Source organism: Danaus plexippus, chromosome 17, assembly GCF_018135715.1.
Source record: "Danaus plexippus chromosome 17, MEX_DaPlex, whole genome shotgun sequence".
NCBI lineage: Eukaryota > Metazoa > Arthropoda > Insecta > Lepidoptera > Nymphalidae > Danaus > Danaus plexippus.
Genome location: NC_083548.1, coordinates 9,166,032 through 9,185,129, shown reverse-complemented (window position 1 = coordinate 9,185,129; position 19,098 = coordinate 9,166,032). Strand labels below are relative to the sequence as shown.

Below are 19,098 nucleotides of genomic sequence, written 5' to 3'. Positions count from 1 at the left end.
GGTCTACAGCGAAAGGACGGAGGGCCACTGTGCGTTAGTTATCTTATAATACGCCTGTGACTAACTGTATCCAGAGGGTAGAAAATTTGGGGTCTTCAAGGTGTAATTGGTTTTCTTACAATTTTGTCATTGTCAGAAAAATGAGCTGCATTCACTCTTAGACAATTTGAAACTTCGAAAGAAAATAATGCGGGTTACAAAAAAATTACGAAAAAACTTACTCATACAGAAAATTGTTGTTTGGGTCTATAGTCTTTGTTTTTTGCTATTAAATCTTTATAAGTCAATGTCCGTTACGGAAAATCCCACTTATTTGTCTTTACAATGTCCCAAACTAACGCATTAAGGATTTTTTGCTGCATGCTAAATATAAAAAAACAATCACCGACCTCGGAGCATAAGTTTATGGGGAGATAAAACTCAAAACATTTTTATTTTAATAATTATACCTACTGAGGAATCTGGCGTACACAGCCATTATGTATTCCAACAAAAAAACTGTTTAAATAAAAACTGGTGATTTGAATAGCTGTTTTTATTCGTCGCTAAAGCTTGTGATATTCTCATAATGGGAATAATATCGTTATTCGTGAATATTCTATACGGACTTTGTACTATTCAACACTCATTCAGAACTTTGAATTAAACTAACGACAGTAACATTTTTTTGCTAATATCATTGTAAAATGTAAATGAAACATTACGTATGCTAGTCTTACTAGATACCTACTATAATTAAACAATGACCATTGATTAGAGGAAGACATTAAGAAGTGATAAATAACCTTGACGTAGTCCTACAAACTAAAGATTGATTGAAAAAATTGAAAAAAATACATTAAAAATGTTGATCATAGTGTTATACTTTTGAATTATTTTAAATGTGAATTTATTTTAAGTTGACAGAAAAATTAAATAGAGACGAAACCTCTTTGCATTACATGGACTCACCGTGCGGGTGCCGGGTCCATCGCAATTATTGTACTATCATGTAAATTAAAACAGATTCTAACAAGATTATGCAGAGATTTATATATCCTTAAAAACCTCTTGTGTGTTTTGTCTTACCGCCCCCAGCCGCACATACCTCGTAACCATAACAACACCTGACTACGCCATATTTACTTACACTTATATTTATCATAATTATACTTTAGTAACACATTAAAATAGTTTCACAATTACAATAATTATGTAAATGAATGAATAAAAGGTATGTTTTTTTTAGTGAGTAGTTCTATAATATTTTACGTCGATTAAATGAAATTAATAGATCCAGAATGGGCAATAAATATTAATTTAATAAGTAAGCGATTGGGACGTGGAGTCTCAACTATCTTTATTATGTAAGCCATAATGGAACTAAAAGTGAATTTTTAATTAAAATAACTGTACAAGTGACTGGCTTAGAAGATGATTTTGTACAAATGCTTGTGAAGTCTAATAGTGCTTTTGTAATTAATTGCCATTCTTGAAAATGCGTCAAGAGAGTTTCATCTTTCGCTGTATTCTATTATGGTCATAGACATTTAAAGATTGTATTTGTAAACCTAGAACTTAATCGATTTATCGGCTATCCATGATTATTTTAGCCAATATGATGCAACGTGTTACTTTAGTCCCAATTTCACAAGTATGACAGCAAAACAGTGCATTTTTTATTTTTTTCTTGATACGTACCAAGTAAACACGCTACCTATATCAAGTATTGAATTAAATAAGTTAAATGAAGAGACTGCATTGTATGTATCAAAACTGTAATAACCGAAAAATATTACATTAATATTGCTTCATTCCATTAAATTGTAATTGATCATGATGATGTATAGTGATGATAGAAGGAAAGATTGTGATTTAAAAAATTCAGAAAATCTCTTTGAAATACCCTATATATATTTATATAGACGAAAGAAAATAAGAAAGTAAATTAATTTTTATTCATATATTTAATAAGATAAATCTTTTAAATGAGAACCGAAAAACCAAGATCCTAAACCTCATATATTTGATTTAAAAGTATCAATCTTGTTTTTGACAATTGACGTTAGAGATATACACAATTCTTAATTGTCAGACGAGAAAAATAAATAAACATTTATATTTGTTTGGATTTTTATTAAATTATGAACTTAAAAAGAAATAAGCATTTTTTTGATTTATATTGGGAGGATATATTGGTGGCTAAAGTAATTCCCTATTTAAACATACGGGAATGTTTTAATTTTCGATGCGTTTCTAAAACATGTCTTCAAATTATAAATATGTATTTCGCAAAACTTACAACACTGAAGCTCATAAATAACGGATTTTCTCCACACACATTTCAAGTAAGAATTGATATATGTATTTAGGATTCACGAATTGTATACTTATCAGTATATACAATAATATCGACTGATATTTTAATAATAATAAACATGTACGTGACTATGGTTCTTGTCGTAGGTCTTCGCTGTGAATTGTACTAGATTAAAAGTTCTTAATCTCAGTAGGTGTGCTTCCATCACTGACGCGGAATTGATTCCTATACTACTCAACAATAAAGGGCTGATTAGTTTAAATTTAAGTCAATGTAAAAATTTGTCTGCTAAATGTTTACAGCCTGCGATATTGTACTGTAGTAATTTGCAAGTCTTAAAGCTGTCTAAATGTTATTGGCTGACAACAGGAGCAATGGAGGCCCTGGCACTTCACCAGAGTTTACTGGAAGAAGTGGATTTAGCACACTGTGCAGCAATATCAGAAGGTTGCATACTTATATTTATTAAGAAATTTAGAAATTTGAAGACTCTGAATTTAGAAGGCAATAAACAGATCACCGACAAGTGTCTGCACACTATGGCCAAGTACAGCAAGTCTTTAAAACTACTCAACTTAGGAGGCTGCTCAGAAATTACAGATAAAGGTGTAAGGTATGTGTTATAACTATAAACGATTCTCAACAACACTATTCACAATATGCTTCTTGAAATAATATATTTAATATTTGTAATATCCTTATAAAAGAAATACAGTTTTTGATATTTCTCAATGACATAAAACGATACAATTTTAAACTAAATTACAGGGCTCTCGCATTCAACTGTCCAAAATTGGAAGGCCTTCTTGTGCGAGGTTGTACAAAAGTTACAGAGAATAGTTTGCAACTGATGAGAAACAGAGTCCATTTGGATAGAAGACCAACGGAACCCGTTCCAGCTCCGGAGTTTGTAGCAATTTAATGTACAACTATCATAGCCTTATATAAATAAATTGAACTGGTGTTAATAGTACGACAAATAGAAGATCTAGCAAATGTTTTCCATTACATACAATATTTCATAATCTTTTTTGTGCGTATATCCGTAGGTATAATGACAATCTTATTTTTTTTACTGAAATATGACAATTCTCTCTTTGTGCTATAAGGAAATATGTAGCAAAATGATAGGATTAAATTTTATGTATTTTATTATGTTCAGTACAGATGCGTTGGACCTTTTTTCTTGCTGCTCCTAAAACAGCAGCTGTTAATATCTATTATAATATCAATTTAAATAAGATCTCTTATTTTTTTGCAATTTATCCTAATAATGGAAAAGGGTTGTGCCATTAATACCTCATAGAATAGTTTTATTTAAAATTTACTTTATTTTGTTTAGATTTTTATTTTAATTTCATGAATATTTTGAATAAAAACGAAATAAAATGCACTGTTATAAAATTTTGATTCAATATTGAACTAACTATAAGGCATCTATAAATTTTCGAGTAAAATAATTGTATTTAAGGGAAAATAGGTTTACCTAGTCATGTTGTATCATTATAGGAGAAATAAAAATATTTTAAATAATTAATAATGTACACATTTGATTTAAAGAAAATATCTGAGAAAAAAAAACATCAATCTAAACACAAATTCAAAAACTGTATAAATGAAAAGATAAAATTAGTTTTCTTGGGAAGGTTTAACAGAAAAAGTTCTACCAACATTTATAAAGAATCGTTTTTTTACGAACTAAAGAAAATACTAAGCTAAGTTAAAGAATGTTTACGTTGTTACATAATGAACGAAAAAATTGAGACGGGGCTGAAAAGAAATTATAATAGACGGGGAGAGGTTGGCAGCTGTAGGTATAATAAAGAGACCATTTTACAGGTTATGAATCCCAAACGAGGCGCTTATTTTGACGTTAATCGAATTTAGAAAATCATTTGACGGATAAATATAGTGAAAAAACAAAAAGCAAGAAAAATAACAACCGTTTCATCGCTGGAAATATACCTCACAAGGGCTTTATTGTTCATATCCATGTTTTCCTAACCAAAATTACCTCACCAGTTAGGACAAGACAATTTTTTTGCTGTTTGGGAACTAGTTTTAAAGGGAAATACTTTTTTTCCCTTTCGTGACCAGTCAACTACACTTTACTAGCTTCAAGTCAACATTCCCTCATTGTCTAGTAAATATCTATTATCATTCTCTACCAAACTAATTTTAAGCGTCACTCACGACTCAGCATCTATAGACTACGTAATTGAAACAGTACCTTCTGGACAGGTGACTATAGTAACTTAAACCTACCTATTACATTTGCGTTCATAATATGCTAAATATATTAATATCATCTGTGATACCTTGGCCATAATGGCGAGGGCCACTAGCGAGGTATAAATTTGCTGTGTGAGAATAAACTTAAACCCAGAAGAAAATGTTCAAGTTTTAGTAAAATTAAGATGATAAACATATTGATTTATCATTTAAAAAAATCGCATCAGTACTTTTAAGCAATCTGTGAGCTTACTAATATACTTTTTCAGATTGTGACATATTTGCTGGTTTTCGTATCATTTATTTACTGTCATCTTAAACGAAACGGGCAACTTATGATTTCGTGTTTAATGTTTGTTTTGTCTCGTCCATTTTACACGACACTGGCAGAATACACTTCGCACGTCTTTGCACGGATGAAGGCTATTTTTAAACAACCTAATAAACGAAACTATTTTGGATGATAATCGCTAATACATCGAATAACAACAGACTTAAATGAAACTAGTATTATTCGGATTTACTACGCGGATTTTATTATTTAAAAACTACATAATAAAATCCGCGTAGTAAATCCGAATAACACTAGTTTCATTTCAATGAATACTCGCGAAAATCTTAGATCTCATTATAACAACAGACTTAATGAGAAAAATAAAAATATTATAAGCGCTAATGTTTACCCAGAGGAATATTTGGAGCAACATAACCGGAGAGACGATACTTTAAACAAAGCGCACCTTAGCATGACTTTAATAAAAAAAATTAAAATGATCAGAGTTCTGTGTTTTCTGTAATGATTACAAGAGAAAGTTCGTAAACGTAAAATGTTTGGGTTGTTTAGTTACTTTCACAGAAACTGTTTTGTCGTGTTTTGCTTCAACTATCCCTAAATGCAGCGATCAACATTTTTATTGTTAAGCATTTATTTTAGCATACCTCGTATTTTTTGCTTTTAGTGAAAAATCTATATTTTTTTCAACAAAAACAGCAAACGGAAGCACAACTATTCTTAAACAGAACTGATGCGCGGAAACATATGTTTGTCCAGTGACCCTGCGATATATAAACCGACTTCATCACGGTAGTGAGGTGCGGGCGTTAAATAAAAGAGCTTAGTTTTCACAAAATTATATTTTGTGTAATAACACCTGCTACAAGTCTTATTGTTATATATTTACAATATTTTATACTACACATTAGTAACAAATACATAACATTCGTAACCTTACAGGGGCAGATCTTACAAATAATAGACGAAGCTAACGTAACTAACTTAAAATACCTATGCAGCATAGTTTTAATAACATTTGGCAATAAATTAACGAGGAAAACACAAAAAGAAATCTTAAGTGCGAAGCGTACAAAGATATTGTAATTATTATGCTATTTATTAAAAAAAAAAAATACCAAAATATAAAAATCAACCATTCTTTAGGCCAGTTGTGCAGCTCTCTGATAGTATCACATCAATAAAATTATTACAGATATACTTACAACTAACTATTTATACATCCTTGTGTTAAGTGAAAGCAGCAACTTCATTATCTTACACAGGTTAAGCATAAGGGACGAGAAAGAGGCACTTCCGAAGACAAAACTTATAACACACCGACTGTACATTACTCTCGACGTCCGCCAGGCGACGGCACACGATATACATATAAAACACAAATATGATACAGCAAAGTCTCATACCGTCTCGTAAATGATTGCACTAATTCTGACATAACTTATATAGATGTCTCTTTGGGTAATTTAACAATAATCATTAATTTATAATGTTCGGGCACACACCTCCCCGGCATGTGCGCGAGGGTCATGTTTGTACAGGTCGGAACAGCTAGTATAATAATTAACAAATCATCCAACTTATTGCACTATCATATAATTACATTTCCCTTCAATAATCACTACTATACAACGGTACCTAGATACATTTTATCAGCAATTTTGTACTTTACTCAGCTTCGACATCAGTTATTACACATTATCAGAGAGAATTTACATATAACTAGAACATATAGCTGCTTCGTTAACCAAAGAGGCGTTCTGGTGTGGTATAAGGCAACTCGAGTGGTGTCACTTTCTATTCATACTATATACAGTGCCCAGTTCCGTCATGACTGTACTTTTCATCGGTGAATCACTTTCACTCGCTGTTCACTGTCACTTATCACTGTTTCCGGCACTGGGTTTTCGGTCGAGGCTACCGACGCATAGTCGAGTTCAAAGTTTGCATAGTGAGAGGCGGTGGTGGGTTTATGTAACCCGCGTACGCGTACACGTTGGGTTGTTGCGCACGAGGATCCGGTCCCGGGTACTGCACACCCGGCTGGACGTTCATCATCTGAACTGGCAGATTGTTGAACTGTTGCTGCGGGGGTACACGGTACCCGTTCAGCCCGTACTGGCTGATGATGTGTGTGTTCAGATTCGGAGACATCCGAGATCCTGGTCCCATTTGGACGTGCTGCATAGGACTTAGGTTACCTGGAATAGTCATTATTCAATATATATATGCACATAATCTGACTTTATATGTATGAGGAGTTAGAAATTAAAAGTTAATACCTTTGAATACAATACATAACTATCTCTATTGCGACTTATTAAATCAGTATTACATACAAATATGGATGTAAATCATATTATATGCACTGAGTATACATTAATGCAAATCTTGATTTAGAGAGAAATCTAATCGTATATAATGTGATATCAAGTTAAGCGTTGGAGTGCTCACTGGGCGCATTCCGTGTGTTCCTGGGCGATTCTATCTGGTTGTGGGCGGGCGCGTAGTATTTGGGCGCGTGATAGTGACCGGCCGGCGGCGTCCCAGCCTGCTGCCCGTACTGAAACATAAATTCATCTTTTAGCACACTATCACTATTAAAATATACAATCGACGGTTATTTAAAATAATAGATATGTACAAATTTTCTTAAATCTAAAATTTATTTGTTATGAGAGAGCGTATTTAAAAATTATGGTCGATCAATGCATAATGGACAAATGAAATCACATAGATATATGTATATATAAAAATATTACATTTTCAAATCTACTCCGCAATAACTCAGACAAGACTGATCGATGTAAAATAAAATTAATTTGTCAACGTGTTGTCTAGTCTAAAGGTAACATATAAGCTCAAGTGCATGTTAGAAACATACCCTCCACGTTTTAATAAAATATAACAAAGGAACAGATAAATATACATGACAAAAGATCCTGTAACTAAAAACATGTTAATACTATGGGACCGTCCATGACGTGCGTCACACGATAGTGGGGAGGGAGGGTATCAGCGAAGTGTGACATCGTGTGACAAGGGGCATGGGGGGCAATAGTTTTGTGACGTCACATATTAATATTTAAAATACTAAAAAGCAGTTCTTATCAAACAAGCATCAGAACACGAATTAGTAGTTATTCCTGGTAAGTATATGTCGAGTATAGTGATGTATCACCTGTGCGGTCGCTGGTGGCGTGTGCGGCGGATGTTGTGGGGCGTCAGCCATTTGCTGCAGCTTGGCCAGCGAGCAGGACGGCGGCCAGCCCGCGTGGTACTGCTGCTGCTGCTGGAAGGACAGGTACCCGCCCTGATACCCGCCGCCCTGCATCACACTACCGCCTGGAACAACGCGCACTTTAAATCAAACTATGTACAACACTATCGAATACACTCGATCATTACCACGATGAATAATACAAACGTCCGGTTAAGTTAAAAAAAAAACAGAATATCCGCAACGGATCGGAAAAAATATTATTTGTATGTACGCTGGTTGAAACCTAACATCAGTATGTTTGTCAGTACTTATTAATGATCACATAGTGAAGGGGATAGTATTTTATTTAAAAAAAACACAGTAGATACAGAATGTAAATTATATATTGTTAAAATAACATACGTGGCACTTTTAGGTTTTTTTAAATGTGTAGTGAGTTGAGAGGTGATGCTTGAAGTAAAGAGTAGTAACGTATAGTGTTATATTAGTAATATCAAACCGTGTGAGACGGGTGCGTGTGGTGGGTGCGGCGCGTGTGGCGGCGTGACGCGGTGTCGCGCGGGGGGCGTGCCGGACCCGCGAGCGCTCTTGTCACTAGATGCCGCGCCCGCACTGCCCGTACTCCTGGAAATGTATTCACATCTTCTTAGTCACACGACATTTTACTTTATTTGCAACATATATATTATTGCACGATTACAATAAAGCGGTAGTGATCTATGTGAAAGGTGTCATATAAATATATATATATATATATATATATATGTATATATATATAATACCGAGTAATATTACCTGTTCCTGTTGTTGATCTTCTGTTGTTTGTGCGGTTGGTTGGGTTGGCTCATGATGGACGGTATGTGTATGGAGGAGTGCGGGTACTGCGGACTGGGTGCGGGATGCATGTGCATCATGGAGCAGGGCGAGGCGAGGTCGGAGCTGATGCTGGTGGGCGACTCCAGGCCTAGCTGGCTGACGTCCAGCTCGCATGCGGGGTACTGGACCGAGTGGACCGAGTTGCTCGTGGAGTCTGGTGTGTAGACTCCCATAGACTGTAGAGCGGGACTGACGGCCTCGCACATCTCCTCCTTGCTCGTATCTTTGGGCGACTCGTCCTTCTTCTGCTGGCGTGCTTTCTTGTCTATGTCCTTGTCGCAGGGCCCGTTCTGGTTGAAGGGCGTCTTGCAGCCCGGCGACGTCAATAGATGCGGGCTCTGCTGCCTAAAGTCTGCGCAGCTGGTCGCCACCTCCTGTTGTTTGTTCACTTGCCGTTGCATCATCTGCTTCATCTGCGTGTCGTTGGTGTGCGACTGGGATTTCTTGTCGCACTGTGTCTGACAGGCGGTCGTCGTTTTGGACTGCTTGGTTGGCTTGCAGTCGTTCTTTTGAGGGCATTCCGAGGCTTTGGAGGTTGGCGCCTTAGTCTCTTTGAAATGCGGTAACCCCGTGGTAGCGTAGAGGCCGCTAGATAGAGCCCCGTAAGCGAGATTGTGGTCGTACTTCGGATGTAGTTTCTGTGGTGATTTTTGCATTTGATCCAACTGTGGTAAATTAAAGCCCTGGAATTTCTCCAAGTAGTTTTTATCGTTGTTCTTCATGTCCAGGAACCTGTTGTCCCACGTCCCCTGTAACCTGGTATGGTCCCATGTCGGCCACTGCGCGTACTGCGCATGCGTCGTGTGATAGCTCGGTATTTGGTTCATGGCGTAATCCGCTTTAGGAACTAATTCGTTATCATATTTCAACTTGGGCAACATTTTATTAAAATCGTTTTGCTCTGCCGCCTTCAACTGGGAGGAACAGGTTTTGTCGTGTTTGATTGTATTTTTAGTTTCGCATTTAGTGGTACTAGATTTTTCTTTCCTAAAAAAATCTTGTTTTTTGGGAGCCTCGCTGGTCTTCGTGTCTAGTTTGCTCGTCACGGACACGCTGTTTATCACGTTTGTCGGTACCGAGGTCTCTGTCTTCCGATGACTGGCGATGGCATTCTGATCTGGAAAAAACATCTTCGGCTCCGGCGTACTTCTCGGTGTCTCGTTTTTTGTTGATTTCTTTTCAGTTTTTTCGATCTTACTGTGAGCGGAGTTCACTCGTACGTCTCTGAGCTTGCTCTTCTCCCTAGGTTTTTGGTTGGGGTCGTTTTTATCTTGGGAATTAGTTTGACCTGTGTTGATAGGACCGCTGAGTGAACTTTGTATACTGTTCGTGAAATTGTTATCCAAGTCTGGTCTTTCCATACCCAAGTTAACAGCAGCATTCGCACTCTGACATCTGGGTAAAAAACTTATGTCGGATACATTGGGCACTTTGGGAATAACAGGGTTTACAACTGGTGACGTGATCGGATGGGGCACTTCTAGTTTAGTCGTACTTTTACTTATAACAGGCGGTTCAGGCATGTTGTTAATCACTCTGTTGGGATCACTGGTCTTTACGTGTAGTTTGTCAGTCTGCACCGCCTGCGATTCCTTACTGACACTCGTCCTGTGATTCATATAGGAATGCTGCAGTTGTAGACAGTTTATGGGCTGAATGGTCATCGAGTTGCTCACTGAGTTTTGATAGTTGTTCAAGGTGTTTTCGATGATGCTTCTGGAAACCACGATTTCATCCTTCCTCACATGCAACATGTCGTTCCGGAAAGATATTTCGCTCTCTTTACTGGTCACGGGCATTTGTAGTTTCCTTGAATCCATTTCGTTGAACGTGTCTACTTTAGGAGGGTCGGGCTTCTTCATACTGTTCGTCATATCTCTATGTGGATCCAAGTTTTGTACGATGGTTTCTATTTTATTGAGCGTCTTCTTCTCCGGCCCTTTACTCTCTTCTATATTTTGATGATGGATCACGGTTTCCTTCCTCATATCGCACTTCTTCTGCTCGTAGGCTGATTCTGTATTTTTTTCTGGAGATTTCTTTTGTTTCGGCGATTCGCTTATGACCGTCTTGTCGTTCTTCTTGGGAGACACACCTATGGCTGGTGAAAGGGCGTTGTCTGATTCCGTCTCCACGACGATAGTTTCAAAGTGAGGCAGTCTATGGACAATAAGCTCCACCGGTGGCTTAACTGGATTACCATCACCCTTCGCGTCTAATACGATATGGGAATTTTCTGTGGACACTATGGGTATAACTTTAGTAGGACTTTCGTTTTCTGCAACGTCTTTAACATCTTTGGAATCGGATACGGCGACTTGTGCCGGAGCTATGTTATTTGGCTTCGGTGATGGTAGCGGGCAGCTCTGGCTATTGTTGTCATCGGATTCTGATATGACAATTGTGTCTTTATCATCGAGAACCACTTTCGCGGGTGAATTTCTGTCACTGTTCGCATCCTTGGTAATTGTGTCACTATCATTGGCATTCTTGGTAATCTTGTCGTTATTTTCCGCGTGTGCCGCCTGCGACTCGTTCCCTGTGGCGGGCGGTTCCTCTTCGGCTTTGTCTTTGCTGTCGTTAATCACTTGCTCTTTTTCAGCAATCGATTTCGGGGAGTCTATGTGTATGCTGTCCAACTCCATGTCACTGGTGTGATGGTCCGTGCTGTTCTCCTCTAAGTAGCGCGGTGTCGGAGGTTTGCTGGGCACACTGGCTCTATCTTCGTCTACGTCCATCTCGTCATCGGCCTCTCCTGACGAATCTTCTGAGCTTGCTTCTGAATTCTTGTCCTTTTCGGACTTCTCCTTTCGTTCTACTGGTGTCTTCTCCTCGACAGGTTCAGCAGTCGGATGTGAGGAGTCATCAGTTTTGTAGCAGACGTTTTCCTCGGTATTAACCTTGGCCTTCTTCGCTACTGGTGATTCATTGCTAGTAACTGTTTTACTCCCCGTCTGGCGTTTCGTCTGTCTTCCTCTCCAGGCGAGTTTCCGTTTCGTTTTTGCCTTACCCGTCCTGACAGGTGCGGGTTCTTCAGTACGAACATCATTACTTTCCTGGCTCTCTTGACTATCTGAAGCATACGCTTGTTCTTTAGCTTTCCGCCTATTCCTCGGTAGATCTTCTATGACTTCTTCTTGTACGACTTTAGACTTACAACCGACACTCTTGCTCCTCTGTCGTCGAGGTGTACTGTCTTCTTTCTTTTCTTCATCGACGCTCTCGGAGAGCTTTCTATTCCCGTCTCGTTTTCGTTTCCGCGTCGCGTCACTTAACGTTGGCGTAGTTTGATACGTAGTTTCGCTATATTTGAGAGGTCGCGTCCTCTTCCGCCCGGATGAAGTGACGGCTATCGGTTGTGCTAGCGAGACTTTTTCAGTGGACTTTGTTTTCGCGCTGGACTTCGAAGGAATCGTTTCGGGTTCCGTTTCCGTATTTTCACTTTCTGTTTTCAATTCTTCTTCATCATTTTCTGTGTCCTGATCTGCTGAATTTTCATCCGGGGATCTGAAGGGATTGATGGTCGGCGTCAATAATGGCGTCCACCTTAAGCATTCGGGATCTATTTCCAGGCGAGGTCTACTGTTCAGCTTCTTCACGTGATTCTCGACCCTCTTCCAATCTACACAAATGCCTAATTTGATATCATCCTTGTCGGGAACGTATCTCACAAAGCCGAGCAGCTGAAATGTTACAGCGATGTCATTCATGTGCATTCCAGTCGAGAGAGCGATGTCTTCGAATGTGAACGGTTTGTCTCTGTGGTCGTGGAGATATTCCAGTATCACCGATTTCCAGTAGGCGTGATATGAAACCCTTCCCAAATCTGACAGAGGCTTCTCTGGAGTACCCGCTTGACCTTCCTCTTTTGACAACAAATAACCTGACGAAACGAAACATCATTAATAATGTACTCTATGAAAGAATATAATCTACAACATTGAATGAAATGTTTATGAAAAATAATTCCACCACTCACTGAAATGGATGAGGAACCTCCCATAACCCTGTCTTTGATATTGAGGCATCGTCATTATACACGACACATTATATTTCTGCTGACAATGTTTCTCTTTAGAGAAATATCCGACAAGATGGCAGCCTTTGCTGTCGTTTTTGGTCAGTACGTAAAACAAGAACGGCTCGACGTCATAATACAACGTCTTGTGGTCTAGAAACAGTTTGGCGAGGAGGCAGAGATTCTGACAGTATATTTTGTTCGCGTTCCCATCGACTTCGAACACAGATATGTCGCCGCACCGGTATATCTCCGTAGCGGGCGGATGTCGCCATAGACACTTGTCCAGGTGACGCATGAGAACCGCTCGACTCTTCGCATACTTAAGACAAAATTCACATAGGAATAACTTTGGCAACCTGAAACATGATAACACATATATGTTGTATATTCCTAGTGGAAGAAAAAGAGTCTTAGTTTTATGTTCGTTGACACGTGTCTGTATTCATGAAGATTAGTTATTTTTCAATGCTAATTACACACTGATTCCCATTAACATATATAGATCTACTATCCGTACCTCGCATATTCCTGCGGGAAGGGGCTGGAGTACCAGGTCTCGATCTCCCACTGTCCGAACTCGATGGCGGAGGGACAGCGAGGCGGCGGGGGCCCGACCCCAGGAGTTGGGCCGGGGGTGGGAGACTGGCCGCCGTCCACGCCGCTCGCCTCACGAGCCTGCTTAAACAACTCCGCGTCGGCCTCAGTCACACCGGCTGGCAACCGCTTACCTTCTGCAAGTAAAAAATAATATCAAAACCGATGAAATCTCACGGGGTGATATGACATGTGACGATCGGATATGAATATGGTTATATACTGATACAAAGTAAAAAAATGTGCAACAAAAAAAAATAATACAATAGAATTGACTCAAGCATCGATCTATTTACTTTACACATACAAACCGGACGCCATACGACTCAATGGAATGCAAACGAAATACGGAAACAGCGGGAATAGAGAGGAAAGTCACACACCAAGCGGAAAAATTAAATGTTCGCGTCCACGACGAGAAGCGCGAGCGAAAGTGCATGTGTGGATACTGCCGATACCTGAGTTTGATACCTCAGTGGGAACGAACCGACACACTCACCGAGTCCGAACAGAGAACGAGAGACACAGCGCGGTACAGACAGCGGAGCGCCGGCCATCAATCAGAGCGAGCGACGGTCAGATCCACCACGACACTTTCACCGCGCCCCCGAACCCCGCTTACCCGTCTGATTGGTGGCCGGGCCCAGCGCGCGCGCCAGCTTGTGCTGCTGAGCGTCCTCGCCCGCCCCCGCGCACACTCCCGCCCCACCCCGCTTGCCTTCCGCCGCGCGCACCACCAGCGCCGACGCACTCAACTTTTCCCCGCCGAGCCCGAAGCCCTCTGCGCCGCTCTGAGACCGCACGCTCCGGCCCCTCTCGGCCCGTCTCGCCTCGTAAGGCACTCTCTCTATAGATTCGCTCTCCCTCGATCGATCGTCCCGCCCCGCATCCTTACAGCCAGTGTCCTCTATGGGCCGGGAATCACTAGGCTCCCTGTTCAGCGACGCCTGGTACCGTTTGAACGTACTCCTCGTCTCTTTAAGTACTTGTCGGTCCTCACTGTTCTTCCGAACCGGGCGATGGCGAGACTGCGACCGAGACGCCGTTCGAACAGAATAAAACTCGGATAGACCGTCGAATAGCGTGGTTAAGAGACGATCTCCGCATCTACTCCTGCGCCTGTGCCTGGCGGGCGGGCTGGGCGGCGACCGCGCGGGTACGACTTTAGGCGGGTACTCTACGAGGCGCTGCTTGCGGGCCTCCGCGGCGAAGCCCCAGGCGCCGTCGGGCGACGCGTCCGTGGCCAGGCGCTCGAAGATGGTGGGCTCGGGCTGCGGCGGGACGGGCGGCGAGGACTCCACGGTCAGCTCGAGGCGTTGCACCCGCGTCACGCGCACGCCACCCCAGCTCTCAAACTCGCTCGACGACTCCCTACAGCGACGCCGTTTTACGAGATTAAAAGCGGAGAATTTGAAAAACTTTTGCTTCTCCTTGGACATTCTCTGTTCGGACGGCAGGCGTGCGTACGGCGAGTTATTACCGTCGGAGGGCTCGTCGTCTGATTCGATGCGTCTCGCTGCTGTCTTCGACTTCCGCTTCTTCGGCGTCCCTCCCATCGCCATTCTGAAATCACAGTACCAAGCGTTGAATTAATGACATATATTTCCCTTATTGCTTTAATATTTTTACGAGTTGCAGTTCCTTCTAATATCGAATTAATTATATTTAACATTGTGTTCAATAGCTACTTATTTGTCTACACAGACCTGGTCCGTGAGCAGCGGTCGCAGCGCCAGGGCGGAGCGTGGCAGCGTGCGTGGGCGGCTCGTGGGCAGCCGCTGCAGCGCGACGCCCACTCACCGCTTAAACCACACGAACTACACCGCGAACACTCCCCGCACCACCAACGGACACTCTGAAACAATATTGTATTTTACATAAATACAGGTGGTATGCAGGTAAATAAACTCAGACCACACAGTGATATAATTTAAGTAGATATCACTGGACGTAGTTAACTATTTTTAGACATTTCACAGCTCATTTTACTTCCCTCAACAAACCATTCTCTATGCAGTGGTAAACCTACTTTATATTTTTAATGTACATAATATTTTAATTATTGCAGTACATGTTGCATGCTTATGATGCGTCATAAGTAACTACACCTTGATTTGCATTTATTTTTCTTAAATAATGAATACATAAGTACTTTAATTGTTTATTTAAATGAATATTTGGCTACTATTGATAGTCTGATAGTGATCTGACACATTAAAACAAAAAGGCAAGGGTATTTTTCATAGAACCATACTATTTTAAGGCCATTATACAGGAAATATAACTATCATACCTTATACAGTCACATTATCACAGTTATGTAACAAATAAAACTTATAAGAATAATAAATTTAAATGCAAATAAAAGTTTTTTATTCCTCTCAATTACAACAATACAAATGTATTTCAAACTTGACCTTCTATAGCATATACAAAATCATATCATTGTCCCTTATTATTTACCAGATGACAGACAATACTAATTAACTTATAATTTCATTATTAACAAAGCGAGGGTATGTAAAAAAAATTATATTTAATTGTCTTGGACTGTGACTGTGACGTAATATTATGAAAACAAACTAACAATTTTTATCATAATATCAAAATCAAAGACCATTTAAGGCATGATCACATGCTCTTCATATATGTAAATCGTCATGCATTTTTACCAATTTCTAAAAATATATATATATATGTGTGTGTGTGTGTGTGTGTTACCTTCAATGTTGTCAAATTGATGTATTCAAGCAGGTTGAGGCAGGTAGGGTGAGCGTATGATTTACACTGGGCACAGCAGATGAGTGCCTCAGTGACTCCGAGTCTATTCTTAGCATCTGTTCCGAGACATTCAGCACAAACCGGCACCCCACCAGGGCTAGGCTTCTGGAATTATCATAGTAACATGTGATGTCACTTATATGTTGAATAAATATTCTGTCAATTTACTCATTAATGTTCATAATAGTAAAAAATATCTAAACCCTAACATATTCAGAAACCATTTAAGTATTGTTTTTATATAAACTAAAATTATGTTCAGTTAAAATACATTATCAGCTCCAAATGACAATTAAAATTTTAATAGTTTTGTCTCCAGACTTATAAACAATAATAATTTAACATTAAAAAGTTGTTTATTAGCTCAACATTCATTCATGCCAACTTTTGAATGAACTGCTCCACTATAAACAGTATGTTGTTGTTTACTGATAACAATGAGCATGAATGACAAATACATGCGATTACACAATCATATTTTTGAACTTGAAACCTTTGTGATTGTTTTTTTTTTTTTTTAACCAACGTAAATCTTATGAGAAATCAAAATATTAAACCTTTTATGTTATTGGATCAAGAACTATATACTCACTTCTTCTGGAGAATCTTGCAACTTCCTTTGTTTTGAAATGCGCTCCGAGGCTTGTAAGGGTCTCTCGGCAGCTTTATAGTTACCCGCGTGATGAATGAGAAGGCCCCTAGCCACTGCACGCTTCGCTGCGCCTCGCAATATATTCCGAACCTCGATGTTTTCCTCTACGGACACTTGGTAAGCTTGCCGCAGATACTTCTCGATAGTCTTCAAGCTGGATCCATCTCGCTCACCGAGTTCTCGCACTGCTTTGGCGACCGCCCTCGAAACGTCTACATCTGCCGATATGCGTAACACCTTATTTTGCAACCCCCCTGGATCCTTGTACGAACTTTGTCCCTTATTATACACTTTCAGCACTACTCCCTCACGCACAGCGTTCTCCAGACGCTCCGAAACAACATCTTCGTGGTAGTTGTGATGCTGTCTTATTGCGTGACATATCCTCTCCACACTCGGCCTCTGCTTCTGCGATCGTATCTTATGTATCGCCTCAAGAATCCAACGCTTCCACACTTCTTTTCCAACGTCGTCCGGTTCGCTCATTTTTGTCAACAATTATTTTGTGCAGCCGTCAAAGTAACGGTACGGTATTGCAGCTAGAGATGTGTCAACACCCATCGTATTTTGGCGCCTCGAGCGAAATTCCATTTTATACAATGGAACTTCGCTGGAAGCGACCGGTAAGTTCGGTCGCGCTATAAGACGCCAGTTTATAGTATGTCAGACACACCATGGATAATAGATGACACATCGGGCCTCACGAGCGGGTTTTGGCGGAGCGGGCATCCGACGGCGGCCATCTTGTGGCGATCTCAATAATTTACGTAGCGAACAAATACACGCGAGGCGCGACGTAAATAATTATAAGTTCAATAAATCATTCACTAACAACAATCCATCACTTACACTATTAATTAATACTTTAAAAACGATAAAATAATATTAAAGTAAATTTCAACTCGTTCCGGTTTTTTTGTCACAATGTGCCTACACCAAACAAACACAATACCCTAAAGTTCATTAAGGAATTATTCTCTGATCATAATGCGTTTAACTATTGCATATCAATAATGTTATCATAATAATTTTGCAAAAATTTTATGAAAACATTCACAAAACACTAACAAAAGGCTCTTCAAAATGGCTATCAATCAGTTTCCTTGCTATATGAAAAAAATAATTTTGATATCCTGTCCGTCAGATTTGTATTGCCACCTTAATGAAATTCATTAAAATTAAATTATTTATAGAGTTACTCGTTGTCTATGGTTACCAAAGAAAACACTAATTAATCAATAGAAATTAAATAATGTTTATGTTGATTTCTTAAATATAATAATTTTGGATTTCATAGAAGTTAACAACGACTCCTTTTTTAAATACTTTTTCTACAATAATCACAATTATTAAAAAAAAATTGTATATATATACATACATATATATGTGACTAAGTGTTATAAAATTTATAAGTATTATAGGAGGGTAGAATTGTATTAATATTTGGTATATTTAAATGAACCTTAAAATATAAAACTCCCTAATATAACCAAATCATAGATATATTAATTAATCGTGTAATGTTAGGTGCCACAGTTCTTTGGAATAACTATAAAAAATTAATTTATTAATTCAATTATGGAACAAGATTACTTATATTATAAGATTATAATATAAGAAATTATTGAAGAAATATCATTAAGATGAGATTTTTCTAGGCACATAATTTGGCTAATTAATTTGGTCTTATGTGGATCTTTAGTAATCTTCATTCAGACACTCACATCTTTAAATTACTAAAATAATTATGTACCTACATTTTTATGTAGATACGATTTTTTTTTAATTATATTAAGTTAACTTGTTTATAATATTCAGTTTATGCGAATTTATTCAAAGCAATGAATTAAATTAACTTAAGAAAATCTATATTTAAACCGTATTAAAAATGTTACAGAATAGAACTCATTTAGCATTCATATTGTAATAAAGTCCTAGAGAAATACTGCTTCCAATACAAAAGTGTAAATGGTGATTTTTACTATTTACAATACAATGGAAGTCAGATTCATAATAAGAAATTTTAAAACAGAAATAATTACTTTTCATATTGACTTTACACGAAGAATTCGACACTTAATATGATGGGCCTTAATAATTGTCAAGGAATTTTGCGGGTTTGTTGAAA

At 38.8% G+C, this 19,098-nt stretch overlaps 2 protein-coding genes across 4 annotated transcripts; one reads left to right on the top strand and one right to left on the bottom strand.

The window, feature by feature from the left end:
• Positions 1-2,054: 2,054 nt before the first annotated feature.
• LOC116771539 (F-box/LRR-repeat protein 15) lies at positions 2,055-3,777 on the top strand. Of its 2 annotated transcripts, none has more exons than XM_032663415.2 (3): positions 2,055-2,327; positions 2,446-2,912; positions 3,068-3,774. In XM_032663415.2, exons 1-3 carry the CDS (start codon positions 2,124-2,126, stop codon positions 3,219-3,221), a joined length of 825 nt encoding a protein of 274 aa, XP_032519306.1. In that variant the 5' UTR covers positions 2,055-2,123; the 3' UTR covers positions 3,222-3,774. The 2 variants fall into 2 exon arrangements, with proteins under 2 accessions (XP_032519306.1, XP_032519307.1); XM_032663416.2 differs by having other exon boundaries at positions 2,189-2,327; positions 2,669-2,912; positions 3,068-3,777.
• Positions 3,778-5,650: 1,873 nt separating this feature from the next.
• LOC116771518 (histone acetyltransferase KAT6A) lies at positions 5,651-18,076 on the bottom strand. Of its 2 annotated transcripts, none has more exons than XM_032663389.2 (11): positions 16,911-18,076; positions 16,259-16,423; positions 15,244-15,392; positions 14,160-15,100; positions 13,461-13,674; positions 12,902-13,299; positions 8,842-12,805; positions 8,546-8,670; positions 8,005-8,168; positions 7,278-7,386; positions 5,651-7,024 (listed from the first exon to the last, which is right to left on the bottom strand). In XM_032663389.2, the coding sequence occupies exons 1-11, from the start codon at positions 17,454-17,456 to the stop codon at positions 6,741-6,743; spliced, it is 7,059 nt and encodes a 2,352-aa protein (XP_032519280.2). In that variant the 5' UTR covers positions 17,457-18,076; the 3' UTR covers positions 5,651-6,740. The 2 variants fall into 2 exon arrangements, with proteins under 2 accessions (XP_032519280.2, XP_032519281.2); XM_032663390.2 differs by having other exon boundaries at positions 15,018-15,100; positions 16,911-18,074.
• Between the last annotated feature and the right edge of the window lie 1,022 nt (positions 18,077-19,098).

Excerpts from the sequence above, each read along its gene's own strand:
- LOC116771539 (XM_032663415.2), top strand. The coding sequence starts at position 2,124 with ATGAACTTAAAAAGAAATAAGCATTTTTTTGATTTATATTGGGAGGAT. Across the intron at positions 2,328-2,445 it reads TTTCTCCACACACATTTCAA|GTCTTCGCTGTGAATTGTAC; the intron begins GTAAGAATTGAT and ends TTCTTGTCGTAG. Across the intron at positions 2,913-3,067 it reads ATTACAGATAAAGGTGTAAG|GGCTCTCGCATTCAACTGTC; the intron begins GTATGTGTTATA and ends ACTAAATTACAG.
- LOC116771518 (XM_032663389.2), bottom strand. The coding sequence starts at position 17,456 with ATGAGCGAACCGGACGACGTTGGAAAAGAAGTGTGGAAGCGTTGGATT. Across the intron at positions 16,424-16,910 it reads TGCAAGATTCTCCAGAAGAA|AAGCCTAGCCCTGGTGGGGT; the intron begins GTGAGTATATAG and ends TGATAATTCCAG. Across the intron at positions 12,806-12,901 it reads GAGGTTCCTCATCCATTTCA|GTTATTTGTTGTCAAAAGAG; the intron begins GTGAGTGGTGGA and ends TCGTTTCGTCAG.